General features: G+C 40.9%; 2 protein-coding genes across 5 annotated transcripts; one reads left to right on the top strand and one right to left on the bottom strand.

Moving 5' to 3' along the window:
* Positions 1 to 1,177: 1,177 nt before the first annotated feature.
* On the bottom strand, positions 1,178 to 4,709 carry srfbp1 (serum response factor binding protein 1). 2 transcript variants are annotated; one of them, XM_020090706.2, is made up of 3 exons: positions 4,565 to 4,709; positions 3,136 to 3,588; positions 1,178 to 3,003 (listed from the first exon to the last, which is right to left on the bottom strand). In XM_020090706.2, exons 2-3 carry the CDS (start codon positions 3,565 to 3,567, stop codon positions 1,648 to 1,650), a joined length of 1,788 nt encoding a protein of 595 aa, XP_019946265.2. In that variant the 5' UTR covers positions 3,568 to 3,588; positions 4,565 to 4,709; the 3' UTR covers positions 1,178 to 1,647. The 2 variants fall into 2 exon arrangements, with proteins under 2 accessions (XP_019946265.2, XP_069372900.1); XM_069516799.1 differs by lacking the exon at positions 4,565 to 4,709 and adding an exon at positions 3,812 to 3,917.
* A 4-nt stretch (positions 4,710 to 4,713) lies between these two features.
* maco1a (macoilin 1a) lies at positions 4,714 to 14,389 on the top strand. Of its 3 annotated transcripts, XM_069516798.1 has the most exons (12): positions 4,726 to 4,975; positions 5,673 to 5,767; positions 5,900 to 6,041; positions 7,150 to 7,276; positions 7,415 to 7,538; positions 7,671 to 7,849; positions 8,621 to 9,164; positions 9,433 to 9,591; positions 9,903 to 10,085; positions 10,509 to 10,629; positions 11,290 to 11,464; positions 12,218 to 14,389. In XM_069516798.1, the coding sequence occupies exons 2-12, from the start codon at positions 5,727 to 5,729 to the stop codon at positions 12,418 to 12,420; spliced, it is 1,998 nt and encodes a 665-aa protein (XP_069372899.1). In that variant the 5' UTR covers positions 4,726 to 4,975; positions 5,673 to 5,726; the 3' UTR covers positions 12,421 to 14,389. The 3 variants fall into 3 exon arrangements, with proteins under 3 accessions (XP_019946262.2, XP_069372899.1, XP_019946263.2); XM_020090703.2 differs by lacking the exon at positions 5,673 to 5,767 and having other exon boundaries at positions 4,714 to 4,971; XM_020090704.2 differs by lacking the exon at positions 5,673 to 5,767 and having other exon boundaries at positions 4,798 to 4,975.
* The last annotated feature ends 1,245 nt before the right edge of the window (positions 14,390 to 15,634 follow it).

The following is a 15,634-nucleotide window of genomic DNA, read 5'->3' on the forward strand; positions in this document are numbered from 1 at the left end:
TCTGCTCCCCTCTGCAGAAAATATAACAAACCTCTGCAAACTCATTCCAGTCAAAGTTACTACATTTGCATCCTTGAATGTCTCTCTGGCTGCAGCTTGGAGTTTATATAGTTTTAGTGTTGTATCATACTGTGTTTGACTTTTTTTTATAGAAAGCTTAACAGCTAAGCTGACCGGTTTGTTCTTTTCCAACATTGTACCTTGAGTTAACTTGCACATGACAAACAAAATGTTTCATCACCAAGGGAAATAAAGCACATTTTTCGGACAGTTTTACTTCTTAGTTTATTTACAGACAGCATATTTACACCCCTCCCGTTCAGTGATAAATCCAAAATGTGTTTATTCAGTTTTCTAATAAGATGGAGGATTAAATTGTGATTCATTTAAAAACTTCTACTTCTTAAGATAAAACATATTTTTGAGAACCCTCTATACAAAAGCTGAAAACAGGTCTATGTTGCATATGTAGACTAAAAATACACAGACTATATGCATTTCTGTAGATTACTCTAGAGTACATGAACTAGTAAAAAACTGCAGTAAAGTGAACTCCAATGAAAAAAGACAAGGTTCAACCTAAAAAATTACTTCAATAGGAAAGACTGAAATTAATTAATTAAACTATTATCAGCTATCAGATATTCTGTATTTTTGGTGAAAATTAACACCATATTTGCATATACCTCAGTACTGAAACAATGAAAGTACTGTCCCTTAATTAACCAATATGCTTCAAGCGATTTGAAAGTTTAGTTTTTCATGATTCAGCTGCCCTTAAATCAAGATGAAGCAACAATGATGATAAATCAGAAGTGTTACCTAAGTGTCATGAGACTGTAATGTTAAAATTTTAATGATGCAAATTCATTTTTATGGGCTAACTCAATCTTTGTCCAATTGACAGATGTAAACACCAGCTATCACCAAGGGCAACCAGCTGCCATCTTTGAGACACATCCCACTGAAAGTCGTCCCAACACTTCGTCATGCTTCTACCGGCTTCTAAGTATTGTCTTCCTAAGTCGGGTTATTTTAAATTTCTCATACAATTGGAACCGACTGACATTAGCTATCTAACACATTGTTTTCAGAATACTTAACCTATTCATCACTTAAACAGAAGACCAACAGATGATTGATGTACCATTTTCAGGAAAAAAGACAGTAAATGGGGTTATATCTGTAAGTACAACATTTATATTGTTCAAACACAAATAATGATGAAAAACCAAAACTCTCATTTGGTTCAATGTTGTGTATCTCCATACATTAGCTTCATATAATGTAGACACTAACTAATCCATAGTTACCATGTTAAAAACTGTGTCAGGCAAAGAGCTGTGTACAAGTTAAAAAAAAAAAATTCACTGCCCCCAAAATTACAAATATCTTCCTCATGTCTGTTGTGAGCTGGTAAAACTATAACACAGAGAAGTTATTTGCTTAAGTGGTGCATTTCTCATTTGGAAATCCCAATATTTTAACAACTTAATTCTCATGATGATTTAGAAAGAAATGTCAGGCCTTTGTTCTTTTAAACAATTTAAAAACACTGTCACAGAACATCATGAGCGACAACCTTCACATTTACATAATGTGCCGGACAAAAAGAATCAACAAAATCTGTGAGTCACTCGATTCTGTTCAGTCGTCAAACTTGATCTTCTTCCCCTGGAAGGCCAGGATTTGTCCTTGCTGTTCCTTTCTTTTCTTACTCGCCTCCCAGGATGGATGCAGCGCCTGCTGTGGTGCCTGCTGGGAAAAGGCACCTCGACCCATGTGCCTTGTGAAATCGCCTCTGCCTCTGCCTCGTCCCCTCCCTCTGCCCCCAGATGCAAAGCCCTTCTCCTCCGACTCACGCCGTCTGTCGTCAGGCTTGCTGTACTTGGTCCCTGAGTTTTCTTCCGCTCCTGTAAACTCCTTTCGAAACATGGATTGTTTACTGAAATCTTTGTTGAAACCTCTTCCAGCATTTGGCTTTCTTTGGCCCCTAAATGTATCACCACCTCTTCCCCTGCCTGCACCTCTGCCAGCACTCTTCAGAGGCCCTGAGAGGGAAGTGAAGACAGACTGAAGCGAGGTTGATTTAGACTTCAGCCTGGACTCGAGCTCATCAAGTTCATTCTGGAACTTGTCTGAAGTTGTCGCCTTGTCACTTGTCACTTCCTCCCCCTTCACCACCTTTTTCTCCCCTTCTACATCCTTCTGCTTCTTCTTCTTGTATTTGCTGACTTTTCCTACGAAGAAGTCATCTTCGCTCTCCTCCGACTGGGAGGACTGATTGTGGAAACGTTCCTCTGTGCTGTCGTCGAAGTACTCTTTCTCTTTCTCATCAGATGAGTCTAAATCACTCTCTTCCTCATCTGATGACTCTAAATCACGCTCTTCCTTATCTGATGACTCTAAATCACTCTCTTCCTTATCTGATGACTCTAAATCACGCTCTTCCTCCTTTTCCTGTTTTTGAAGCACCGCAGCATTCGGTTTCTTCTCTGCACCTTTACTTTGAGGATTATTTTTCACAGTGTTCTTTACTTTGATACTTTGTGTTGATACTGGACGCACACTGTCAGACTCTGGTATGTCTTTCTTTTGAACATCAGCAGTGCTGGATGAATGAGCTGCTATTACAGTGTCTGTTTTAGGTTGAGCATCACTTGAGTCTTTAAGGATAACATCTCCTTCCTTGTTTTCTGACATTCCCTTCAGCTGCACTTTAACATTTGCCTCTTCTTTGTCTCTCTTTTTTTCCTTGCTTTTGACTGGTGACTGCGGTTTTACTTTTTCGGCTTTAATTTGCACCTTTTCCACTCCTCCCTGCTTTAGATCCTTCATCCTATCCTTTTTGAAGGCTTCCACAGCAGCTTTAATGTCCTCAATCTTCTTGCTGAACTGAGGGTGGGTGGCGATGCGTGCTACAGCCCGGTCAACAATACTAGACTTGGGGTCTCTACACACCTGCTCAAAGTTGAGATTCTTCTGCAAGGCTGTCTTGGTCACCTGGAAGTGGGAGAAATCAATTATACAATAAGACATTTTTGTATTTGTTAAATAATAATTGACTTTTTTGCTAAATGTTGCTGAATAATGTGTTCCAAATTAAAAAATAGTTGAAGTTCTTATGACACCTACCACGTCTGGTCTGAGAACCTTCATGGCGTGGATCTCCTCCAGCATTCTGGCAGCTTTCCTCTGACTCTTCTCAACTTGTGCCTCATTCCCCTTCTTCTTCTTCGAGGCACTGATCTGTCGTATCAGCCTCCTGATGATCAGTACTCGCACCCTCTTCACCTCCTTCCTCATCTTCACCACCTCATTGTTGAGGTTCAGGACACTGTCCTGGTCTTTGTCTTTAGTCTGAGCGGGTACGGGAACCTTCTTTGTTTTATTTGGGGCTTTTGCCTTTGCCTGTTGCTCCTTTTTTATTTCACCAGAATCATTCTTTTCCTCGACATCTTCCTCCTGTTCTTCGTGATCATCATCATCATCTCCTTCTTTACCTTCCGCCTCAATCTCTTCCTCCTCTCTCTCTTTTTCCTCAGCAGATAGCAGAAGTTTCTCCATTTTGTCCCAGGTAAGTATTATCTGTTGAAACACAAACATCTTACACATCAGCAACACCTCTCACACTTTTAGTTTGATAACTTGTGAACTTGGGTCTGATGATTTTGTCGATTGCTTAACAGACTAATATAGCCAACATACAATGTAAGAAAAATAACACCAGTTTGTTTAAGCTTTAAAGAGTATACATAGGCTACACACATTATTAAAGTCAATGTAGTTTCACTTTTTGAGAAATACTGACTTTAAAATGTATACTGCAGACAAACCAGGTAGGATGAAAAGTCTTCTAACATCGCTCTGCACCAGACTGTTGATAATGAGCTCTGAACACAACATCCAGCACACAAACAGATAGATTGTAGAACTGTTTGAGGAGGACTCATTAATGACAAGGAATCAGTACATTTACACAAACATTCCCACAGCCAAGTGGTCCGAGACCTTTTGGATCCCACTGTCTTCGACGTGTGTCCTGCTGCCAAGCAGGTTTGCAGGGAATATTTGTGCAAGTATAAATATAAAAATATAAATATAAAAAACAGACAACAAAATGAAATATATATTTAAAAAAATACTATAAGCACCAAGGGAGGGATTTCACACTACGTTGTAAGTAAACAGTAGAGCACGATCCCTCCTTGGTTCTAATAGTATTTTGTATATTTCATTGTGTTAACTCGCTGGGTGCTATCAGTGCAGTACCCACGCGTCCTCGCTGACACACGTGTATTACGCTGCTTTATTGAAATAGTGTGTGATTTTTTTAATAATGTTTCGTCGCAGCTGGGTAAACTATAGGAGAAAATCCATTTCCGTGGACGGAGTAGAAACAACCACGTCTGGCAAAACAAACGTGGTTCGGTGAGCGTGGATAAGTTTGATCACGTTACTCTACCTGTAAATATGAGTGTTTCACGTACCAGCATTGTAAAAACAACAAACTACAGCGCGGAAGGTGAGCTAATTGCACAGATATCACTGTATTCCCACTTACCGCTCAGATGTGACCGCTTTAAACACTTCAAATTGAGAGAAACACTCTACACTCGTTGGCACTCAGAGGGGGCGGCCATGTTTGATTCGTACGTCATCCGGCAGCGGCGTCATGACGTGAAACGTCAGTGACAGGATTGGGGGGGGGGGGCGGCGTGTCGTGAAAAGGGGCGTGGTCTGCCGCGGACTGTTGTTATTTATTTCTTTGTCTCGTGTGCAGAAAACAACAAACAGTGGCGGAGAACCGAAGCAGCGACGACGCGAGGATGAGCGAATGACGCCTCCGGCCGCTGTTACCGCACCGAGAGCTCCAGCGAACCACCGGGGGGAGGATGAAGCGGCGCAATGCGGACTGCAGCAAACTCCGACGGCCGTTAAAACGGAACCGAATCACGGAGGGTATATATAGCAGGTACCGAAAGGGGGCTGGGGGGGGGGCGTGATTGTGTAACAATGGCGTCCGACTGCATATGTGAAGACAGCAGCTTCAGTCTTGTCTCTGCACAATCGGAGCTAAAAGCTAAACGAGCGCGCTAGCGTGTAGTGGGAATCGCAGGCCCTGACGTTGCTCGTGTAGCATCTCGTTCACGATTTGCTCCGTGCTCCTTAAATTCATACTCTGGCTAAAATTCAAATCGAACGTGGGACAGCGGGACTTCGTGTACATTGAACACGACTTTAACACTCTCTGCTGGGTTTCTGTTTGTTCTAAAAGACGTGGTTGATGAATCAGACGCGCTGAATGAACTTGTGAGAAGAAAACGTTTTGTTCCTGACATGACAACAGCAATGTCAGGGGGCGCTCGTTTTGAAGTGCGGGCTGACGCCGCCGGCGGGGGCTCTCACCTGTGTTTTGTCTGCCAGAGGTTTAAATAACCATTAACCCCCAAGTTAGACTGGACTGAGTGGAGCATATTAAACGCACATATGATTTACAGAGTGTGTTTTCCTTAACACTTGGTCGATGGCCAGTGAGGAAAATCAAACCCCCTGCTTTCCAGTAGCATGTCTAGACATGACACTCTACATACATCCTCAGCCTCTCTCTACCAGCCTCCTCTCTCACTTCTCAGCTGATACTTGATCTATTTCTGTTCCTTCTGTCACAGAGACACATCATTACACTTGGAGATTTCTGCATTTTCACACACGATCACTGTTGCATGGTTATGTCTCCGTTATCCAAACCTTGTGTGACCTTCAGGTAACATTGCAAGTCACGCTGTCTCATAAACACCAGACTGTTGTATAAACCTGATGTCATGATACCATCTAAATCCTCAGTAGGTCTCGTGTGGTCTCACACTCTCCTCTCCGTCTTGTCCTCTCCCTGCAGCACGTTCCTGTACCTGAAGTTCCTCGTGGTGTGGGTGCTGGTTCTGCTGGCCGACTTTGTGCTGGAGTTCAGGTTTGAGTACCTGTGGCCCTTCTGGCTTTTCATTCGGAGCGTCTACGACTCCTTCAGATACCAGGGACTGGTAAGAGTTTTTCTGTGTGTGTGAGACCCTTAACCCCCTCCCCATTTCCACCATTGATCCAAACTGGAGATGGTGTAACTAAATGTTAAATGTAGTCGCATCTCCATTTAACACAGAACAGAATCACACCTACATCCACCACGAGGATGCAACAAAGAAAAACACAGAGACTCAGACAGATTTATTGTCCACTGGTTAATGGTCTGTATTTATATTGAGCTTTTCTAGTATTGAGTCCGACTCAAAACACTTTACGTTACAGTTTTGGCACTTACACACACACACACACACACACATTCATACAGTGCATCACTTTCACTCACAGGCAATTAGAGGTTCAGTATCTTGCCCAGGGACATTTGGTCATGGGGGGAGACTGGGATCAAACCACCTACCTTCTGCTGAGTGGACAACCCGCTCTAACTCCTGATCCAAAGCTGTCCAATAATATAGACATTATTGCCTTTGTGCACAAAAAAAATACAATACGGTGCATAAGAAGACACCATACATTACCTGGATTACCTAACATTTCTGAAAAATACATAATACTGTATAGTAACAGGAGTAGAATGTTAATATTTGACATGTAGCAATTTGAAACTTAATATTAAATACTAAATATAAAGTTTTCCTGCTCATGAGTCCTTAAAAAAGCAAAGAGAGTATTGTTCTTGACAGCAATGGATAACAATGTGATTGTGGGTGGGTAACCAAAAAGAAAGGTTATTTGACAGTAGGCATAGTAATACAATAATTAGTGTATATACAGATTTTTTCTATTATGAAACTATATACAGTTGTTAATACCTCCCCCAAGTGTATGTTTTCACCCGTGTTTGTATGTTTGTAAGCGCAATTATATAAAAAATCCTGAGTCCTGATTTCCTTGGTGCTGACACTCCAACATTGAGTATTTAAAATTCGTTTTCCTGCTTTCCGAGGGAATAATTGATGAATCTTGAAGAAAATAGATCTGGTGTGCGTACAAGTTGGTCCAGCTTGATCTAATTTTAGGGGACTATTAGGCCTAAGCGGTGGTATTCACTCTATTGCATACCATTCTTGATAGATATTTAATCATCTGTCTCATTTCTTCATCACTCAGGCGTTCTCTGTCTTCTTCGTATGTGTGGCGTTCACATCGGACATCATCTGCCTCCTTTTCATCCCCGTCCAATGGCTGTTTTTCGCCGCCAGCACCTACGTATGGGTCCAGTATGTCTGGCACACAGGTTAGTCCAAGTTTTCTGGGGAATCTGTTTATAGTGTGACTGTCAGCCAAATGGCCACTTTCACCTGAAAGAATGTGTACAAGAAATCTATAGCTGCCAAATTGAAAGTGCCGAGGTATTTTTTGTCTACACATACAGAGAGGGGAGTCTGTCTACCAACTGTATCGCTGTGGATTCTGTTCGTGTACATCGAAGCTGCCATACGGTTCAAAGATCTGAAGAACTTTCATGTAGACCTGTGTCGACCCTTTGCTGCGCACTGGTAAATGTCTCATTGTATAATACATAATGCACATAAGAGGTAGCAAAATATCCATGTTATTACAGCATATCCTTCCTAGAAGGATATAAATATCTTCATCAAAAGCTGACACTGTTTCTCTTCACCTCCCAGTATCGGCTATCCAGTGGTGACTCTGGGCTTCGGGTTTAAGAGCTACGTTAGCTACAAGATGCGACTGAGGAAACAGAAGGAAGTTCAAAAGGAGAACGAGTTCTACATGCAGCTTCTACAGCAGGCTTTACCGCCAGAGCAACAGATGCTGCAGAGACAAGAGAGGGAGGCTGAGGAGGGTGAGAACACTCATTACTACAGTCATTGCAGAGTTCAAATCCATATTAACACATATCTTGCAGAGGGAAGAAGCAACAATGACTAGAAATGGTCGACTGATACCATTTACTGGGTTAAAAAAGCAATACAATCTCTTTTTTATGAGTATATAAAAAACTTTTCTATTTTGGCTCTTCTGGTCCAGACTAAGAAAAAAGTTCACTCTTTAGTTTAAGAATCAAGAGCAGGAAATATTGGGTCGTATGGATCATCATGGATTATCATCTTGCATCATTATGAACCCAATTGTGGAAATAAAACTTTAGCATTTGTGTTTATGACAAATAGGAGGATTTTGCACTGTGATATTACAGGAGTGTTGTTGCTGTGTAGCTGCTTCTTTTTTTATTGTGGCTAAAATTAGGGCTGCAGTTAATGATTGTTTTCATGATAATCATTAAATCTATGAAACGGAAAAACAAAATTTCTCGGAGGTGAGGTGGATTCCTTCCATTTGTTGTACAGCTGTACAAAACCTACACGTTCAATATTTATATACAGTTAATTAGAGAATTCATGTGGTGATTTACTTCTATAACAATGGCTATTATGATGATATTATGCAATAGCATTTATGAAGAGCGTCTTCTTTATGTTTTGCAGTCAGCAGCTGTAGTGTATGGTAGTTTGATGTCAGAATTTGTAGTAATTACATTTCACTTGGATTTGGGGAATTCTGTCCAGTTACCTTTGTACATTCACTAATGCTTCCTGTGCTCGCTGTCTTCCAGCTGCTTTAGCTAAAGGGATCTCAGAGGTGGAACCTCCAGTAATATCCCAAAACGGAGCTCCTCCTGGAAAGAAGAGCACATCAGTCCCGTTACCAGAACTGGAGTACAGGGAAAAAGGGAAGGACAGCACTGCGAAAGAGCGTGAGGGCAAAAAAGCAAACTCCATTGGAATCAATAACAACAGTATTATACACACACTGGACTCCAAACTACAGGAGACAGAGTTTATTGAGAACTACGTTGGGGCAAAGAGACTAAATAACGACCTGGCTGGAGAAAACACCCACGCTGACACGAACACACACACTACTTCGAAGGAGGAAATGGGCGGTGCGGGAAAGAACTATAAAAATGCCAGTGGAGGTGGGGGCAGCATTTCTAATTCATCTCCACGGAATCACAGCTCCACGAATGGCAGTGTGCCGCAAGGGTCATCGACAAATAAGAACGAGAAGAAGCAGAAGGGGGCTGGGAAGGGTCAGAAAGATCCGGTGGAGAATTGCATTCCCAACAACCAGCTGGGCAAGCCAGACGCTCTAGTACGGTAAGACTCAAACACACACTCGTACTGTTTCAAACACATGCTTCTTCTTACTGTACATCTCGTTTCTGGTGAGTTCAGTTGTTGATGCAGTTTATATTTAACATTTGCAACTATTAGAGAACAGTTTCAATGTACCTTCAGTTTCTGTTCCACATGTTTTACACTTTGAGGATACTAGTCGATGCTGTCGTCCCCTCCCATAGCATAATGAAAAGTATTTGTGTATTGCCTGTGGCCCTCATGGCCCTCTCTTCTTCTTGCCTTTAAGGCTGGAGCAGGATGTAAAGCGACTGAAGGCAGACCTTCAGGCCAACAGGCAGCTGGAGTCAGACCTGCGGAGTCAGCTGTCCTCTCTGAGCAGCCAGGACCGCAGCCTTCGTTCTGAACTGGGCCAGCTCCGCCAGGACAACGAGCTGCTTCAGAACAAGTGGGTGGATCTGCTGTCTCCACACCTACACACCTATACTCTAACAACTTTTCTTTAGTTGCCAAACAATTAATGGAGATTAGCACATATCTCAGCAACATTGATGTCTGTATCTATTATATGTTGTCACTAATTCATCCAGTAGGTGTAGAGGTATTTCCCATTATAAGTGACTACTTTGACCAGCTGATGCTAGAGGAGGCTTTTAAAGTCTAAAAATCAACCTTAATACTTAAAATATTCAATACTCAATCTCATACCCATTGTTACCCTCTGATCCAACCTGCTTGACCATTTTCCCCACACCTCAGGCTCCACAGTGCCGTCCAGGCCAAGCAGAAAGATAAGCAGACCATCTCCCAGCTGGAGAAGAGGCTCAAGGCTGAGCAGGAGGCTCGGGCCCTGGCTGAGAAACAGCTGGCAGAGGAGAGGAAGCGGAAGAAAATGGAGGAGGCCACGGCTGCCAGAGCTGTAGCATTAGCTGCTGCCACTAGGTACTAATTAAACGTCTGTTAGGATGTTAACCTCTGAACCAAGGAAAGCAGAATATCAGTACATATTCAAGAGATTAGTCTTTGTTCCCTCTGGCAGAAGAAACAGAGTACGCCAATGTAAACTCATTTGTGCCTATCTCAATTAAAATGTTAAATAATGTCGCTTTAAGCTGCAGGGGGGGGTGATAGCTTCATGGTTCTTAGGTACTCTCATTATTGGCTGTGTAACATATGCAATATTGTAATTTCTTCAGTAGGGTTCGCTTTTTTTTGCTTTGATTTTCCATGTTACTATTTTTATATAAAGTGGTGCATACAGCACTTATGTCCTAATGTACCATATCGTATGTTCCATCTATTTGCTGACTCTTAACATTTTGCCTTTTCCCAATGTAATTGCTGTTTTCCTCCTCCGTTCCACAGAGTGGAGTCTAATGACTCTCTTCGTGTTCGTATCAGAGAGCTAGAGACAGAGTATAAGAAGCTCAGCTTGGACATGAAACTTAAGGAGGAGCAGATTAGGGATCTGGAGGGCAAGTGTCAGGTAAGTCTGAATATTTTTCATTAACATGACAGTTCATGTTTGCAAATGTGCACCCACTTGGTCAGTCACAGGATTGAAAAATACATATTGTATTTATTTATTCCACAAACCACTGGCTGTCCGTATGTGGAACATCTCTAGAACCGTTCAATTTATCGGCTTTACACTTGGCATATTTATTTTTAAGGGCTCATGGAAGTGCAATGTAAAATTTATATAGTTAAATGATACGTTCAATAATAAAAAAAACATGTAATGAACAGGCCTTGGTTTTCATTTGCCGCAGCTCAATTGCTGCAGGTCACTTTTATAGTTTCAGAAAAAATGCTGCACCTAGTATTACCACAGGCCAAGAAAATACGCATTACAAACAGGCAGGTTTAGAGCAGCACTAAATGCTGTGAATGTAATCAGCTATATTTATCTCTAGTTGATATATGAGCAATTGACAACAGCACATGATCCTTTAAATAATATTGTATGCTGTTTAAGTTTGAGTTAATGGTGTAAATAAAATAAAGAGACCCCATGTGCTATATCAACACTGAACGTTTTTTCTCGGAAATAAAAAATAAATATCCACAAGAAATAATATGTTTTGTAGCATAGCCATACGTTAATCTAATTTCCTATTACTCTTACCACACGTGTGACACACAGGAGCTGAGGAAGTACAAAGAGAATGAGAAGGACACAGAGGTGTTGATGTCAGCACTGTCAGCCATGCAGGAGAAGACCCAGCACCTGGAGAACAGCCTCAGTGCTGAGACCAGGATCAAACTGGACCTCTTCTCTGCACTGGGAGATGCCAAGAGGCAGCTGGAGATAGCACAGGGTAAGTGATGACTGTGGATACAGTGTGTTTAGTTTCATATGGGAAATAAGCATTTTAGAAGCAACAGAATCTGTCTTTGGTTCTTAACGTCAGAGTGGAGGTGAAAATGTATCACTTCTTTTTTCTTGTCAGAGAAGGAAAAGCAGAAATGAAACTTTTCTCCTTAAAGATGTCTCAGGTCTATTCTCATTGAGCCATGACAGTGACATGTGATTGAAATGATGAATGATACCTGTGGTCTACCATGCTGTGTAACGGGACAGCAGTGAAAACCTGTGTTCTCTTAAAAGACCAGCAGAGGGCGACTCCACTGTTTGCAAAAAGAAGTCAGGTTCGATGAGTGAACATGACTGTACTTCTCACTTGATTTATAATGTCTCTAAACATTTTTAGACAGAGTTAATGAACTCGGTCACTAGTTTCAAGTCTTCATTAATACAGCATGATGTTCATTTAGTAAGTTCTGTTTCCATGTAGAATAAAATTGATGTTAAAGCACAGGATGCATTGGGACATGGAGGATGGGTCATTTTGTATAATTTTGGTATTGGTGTGATGAGGTACTTTTGATTTTAACTTTGAGGCAAGAGTGACTTAATTAATGCAGTCTGGTAAACTGTGTTATCTCCCTACCTGAGTCCAAAGGATACTAAATTACATTTTGAGCTCTCAGAGATTCTGTTTCATGTGCGTCCCCGTACTCAGCTCCTAACTCTGTGTGATTAACCTCTCTTTATCCCCCATGTCCTCCAGGCCAGATCCACCAGAGGGAGCAGGAGATCGCAGAGCTGAAGCAGAAGATAGCCGAGGTGATGGCGGTGATGCCGAGTCTGTCTTACTCGTCGGACGGCAGCAACCTCAGCCCTGTCGCCCCGCACTACTCTTCCAAGTTCATGGACAATAGTCCCTCCTCCCTGGACCCCAACGCCTCAGTCTACCAGCCCCTCAAAAAGTGACTCTGACGTCCACACTTTGTGTCAGACAGAACTTTATCTCTTTCTTTGTTTCAGTGACGTTCTCAGTTCTGGCTTTTTGTTTTTCAGTTCACCAGCCCCTGACAGCTGTTACACACACACACACACACACACACACACACACACACACACACACACACAGCCCCTCTATATATGTGTACTTGGGTTATTTTTTGGTTCTATTATGAGAACTATTTTTTTTAAGGGGGTTGTGTACTATCAGATTTTTTTGGTTTTACCTGTTGAGTTTTGGGATTTAGCCATTAGACAGCATGATCTGTTTAAAGGGGGAGAAAGGAACACGCAATTTGTCTGCCAAATTTTTACTTAAGAGCCATCATGCATCACATCATGTCAGTCTTCTTTTGCTGTACAGTATGAATCCCCCCCACAGCCATACTCACTTCTTTAGTGAACTCACACCGAGACCTGTTATTTGAACAAACATTGGCCTCCATGATGGTTTATTTAACGACAGAAGACGTGTTTTAAGTTTAGATGTGTAAAGTAAAACCTGGTGCGAGATACATGAATGTAAAACTATTCATGTTTTGATATTGCCAACAACTTAATTCAGCGATCGTTTGTTTTGTTACATTTCAGTTCAGTTACACCAATGTACATTTCCTATAAAACAGTGATATTGAGCAGGTTAACGTTTGCTGTATTCTTTAGATGTTCCAGTACTATTTTGCCCCTTAATGCTGGAATATAGTGGATTCTCCAGGATTATTAGTAAGTGGATGAAGCAGATTTAGTTTTGTCCTAAAATAAAAGAAAATGCTGATAGATTCGAACCCGGCACTGCCAAAATGTTCCATAAGCGTTCACCTGTTTGCTGCAGACACCTTTCCTCTCCCTCTGGACCAAATTAGAACCTGTTAGGCCATATCGTCCACTGGATTTAATGATGTCAAGGTAACCAGCCGTTACCATTATTTGCAGATCTTACAGTGCCTTTCAGTTTCTCTTTTTCAGACGCAGAAACCACATACTTTGCAATCCTGGGATCTAAAAGCATTGGACTTCAAAATCGTCTTTTTCTCTCTCTGGCTCTGAATCGCCTGATTTCTCACAGTCCAATCATTTCAATTCAGTATTCAAAAGTTAAACCAATGAAGTGTCACTTCAGAGACGTTCGATCGCTTTGATTTAATTGATCTTCGCAGAATTAAAAGGGAAGACCTAACTGTGGACACGGGCCATGTCATTTCCCAGTGACACAGTATTGGTATGCCGGACACCAGCCAAACAGATTGTCTATTATCATGCCCTAGTCTCGGCATTCAGCTGTTTACAAAAATGTACATTAAGATATTGAGGAATGTTTTCTTTGTTTGTTTCTTTTCTGTTAAGTGCCAAGTGTTGTTGTTCCGTTTTCATTCATACTTTGATCGATGTAGCTAGCATAAAGTTTGCAGAAGAGTGCTGTCATTTTATTTTGTCATCAGAACATATCGGGATGGTGTTGTGTTTACATGGTGCTGGGCTAATCTTGATGACGCAGCAGATGGTCAGTTGGAACGATTGTGTTTTTCACACATTTATTTATTTGTTACAGACCTTTTATCGAGAAGCACCACTTTGATATCTCCCATCATGTTCAGTTGATTTCCCAAACGTTCCACCAGGAAGGATTCAGTGAATGTGTTGTGTTGGGGAAAAGGTTACCCCTGAACCGTTTGATCATGTTGTGCTGTCATGTCTCCTACCTGGGGAAAAAAAAAAAAGAAGTATTTTTTGTGGAACGCTCTGGCGTTGTGACTTCAGTTGTCGAGTTGCTTTTACAAGTTTGTGTAGAAGGAGGAAAAGGTTGAAAACAAGTGCTTTGTTTTATCTCGTCTTTGTTCCACCATGCTTATTTTCTCAAAGTGATGGTGGCTATGTCACCGTCCTCACTTTGACCATCACTATTAAAGAAAGTCTTGCTGGTGGCAATGCAAGCTGTTAAGTCTGAGTGTGTGTCATGATCATTGTGTCTGGTTTTTATTTTAATAGTTTTTCTGTTATTTTACTAAAGTAAGTGCATAATAATATTTTGCGATGTGTGCCGACTTTATCTGTCGTATCAATTGACCAAGTTGAAGCTATCCAAACAATCATTTTCCATTTTAATTTCCAGACATTCTTAGTTCAGAAGCTACATTTTCATGTAGCTGACAACTATTTCCAAGCATTTAGTTATTTGTGTGTTGTCATCGCTCAGACCTGCACTCCAACAACACAGTCATTTCACACATTCTTGTTGCTCTGCCAGTGGTTAAAACCAGGAAACATGCGGTGGCCCCCCTGGTTTGAAGCTGCTCTGAGGTGCCTCAAGGACATGATCCACTGGATTTGGATAAACTGAAGTCACAGTGCTGCTTTGCCTTCTATATTTTGTATGTGTGTCGCAATGGGCTGCTATAAATGTTAGGTAAATATTTTCAACATTCAGCTGCTCGATCCCTGGAAGAAGAAAGAAAGAGAGTCCTGCTTACTAAAAGGTACAGCATCAGAAACCTTAAAGGAGACAATACGAACACATTGATTTAAATTAAGTTCAGAAAATACTTTTATTATTAATTTTATTTATAGCGCTTCAATATCAAACTCCACATCCCAGCAACTATACTGCATATGTGTATAATAAAATATTGATAATCAGAAATAACTGCCCATGAAAGTGCATCTATCCAATTAACAAGGTACTATTACTGAATGTTTCTGTCTGACTGCTTTTAGGCTGTTCTTCAAAATAAGTGTTTTATACAACAACATGTCAACAAACTGATGATGATGGTTATTATTATTGTCAGTAGTATTAGGCCTCATAGTGGTAACAAGGACTGACAGTCTTTTTATTGAAAAAGAAACATTTACAAACATCGCGGTGTAGAGATTGTAACCTCAAATGCCTTTTTATGTACAAGACTTGTTAGTAATAAGGATAACTTAGATAAATAAGACAAACAATAATAGAAAATGAATTGAATCAAAGACAGAATAATTATTGTTATTACTAAAGTAAAATTAATAAGTGAAAGTCAATAACTAAATGTATAATTGGTAAAAACATAAGTAATAAAAAAGTAATGAGAAGAGAAAGTAAAAGTTAATAACTACAATAAAGAAAGTAATCATTAAATAATAATGAGTTACCCTAAATGTTGTAGAGGTCATAGAAGTCAGTTTGACTTGTAGCACTGGGAGAACT

Source organism: Paralichthys olivaceus, chromosome 20 (genome assembly GCF_024713975.1).
Source record: "Paralichthys olivaceus isolate ysfri-2021 chromosome 20, ASM2471397v2, whole genome shotgun sequence".
Classification (NCBI taxonomy): domain Eukaryota; kingdom Metazoa; phylum Chordata; class Actinopteri; order Pleuronectiformes; family Paralichthyidae; genus Paralichthys; species Paralichthys olivaceus.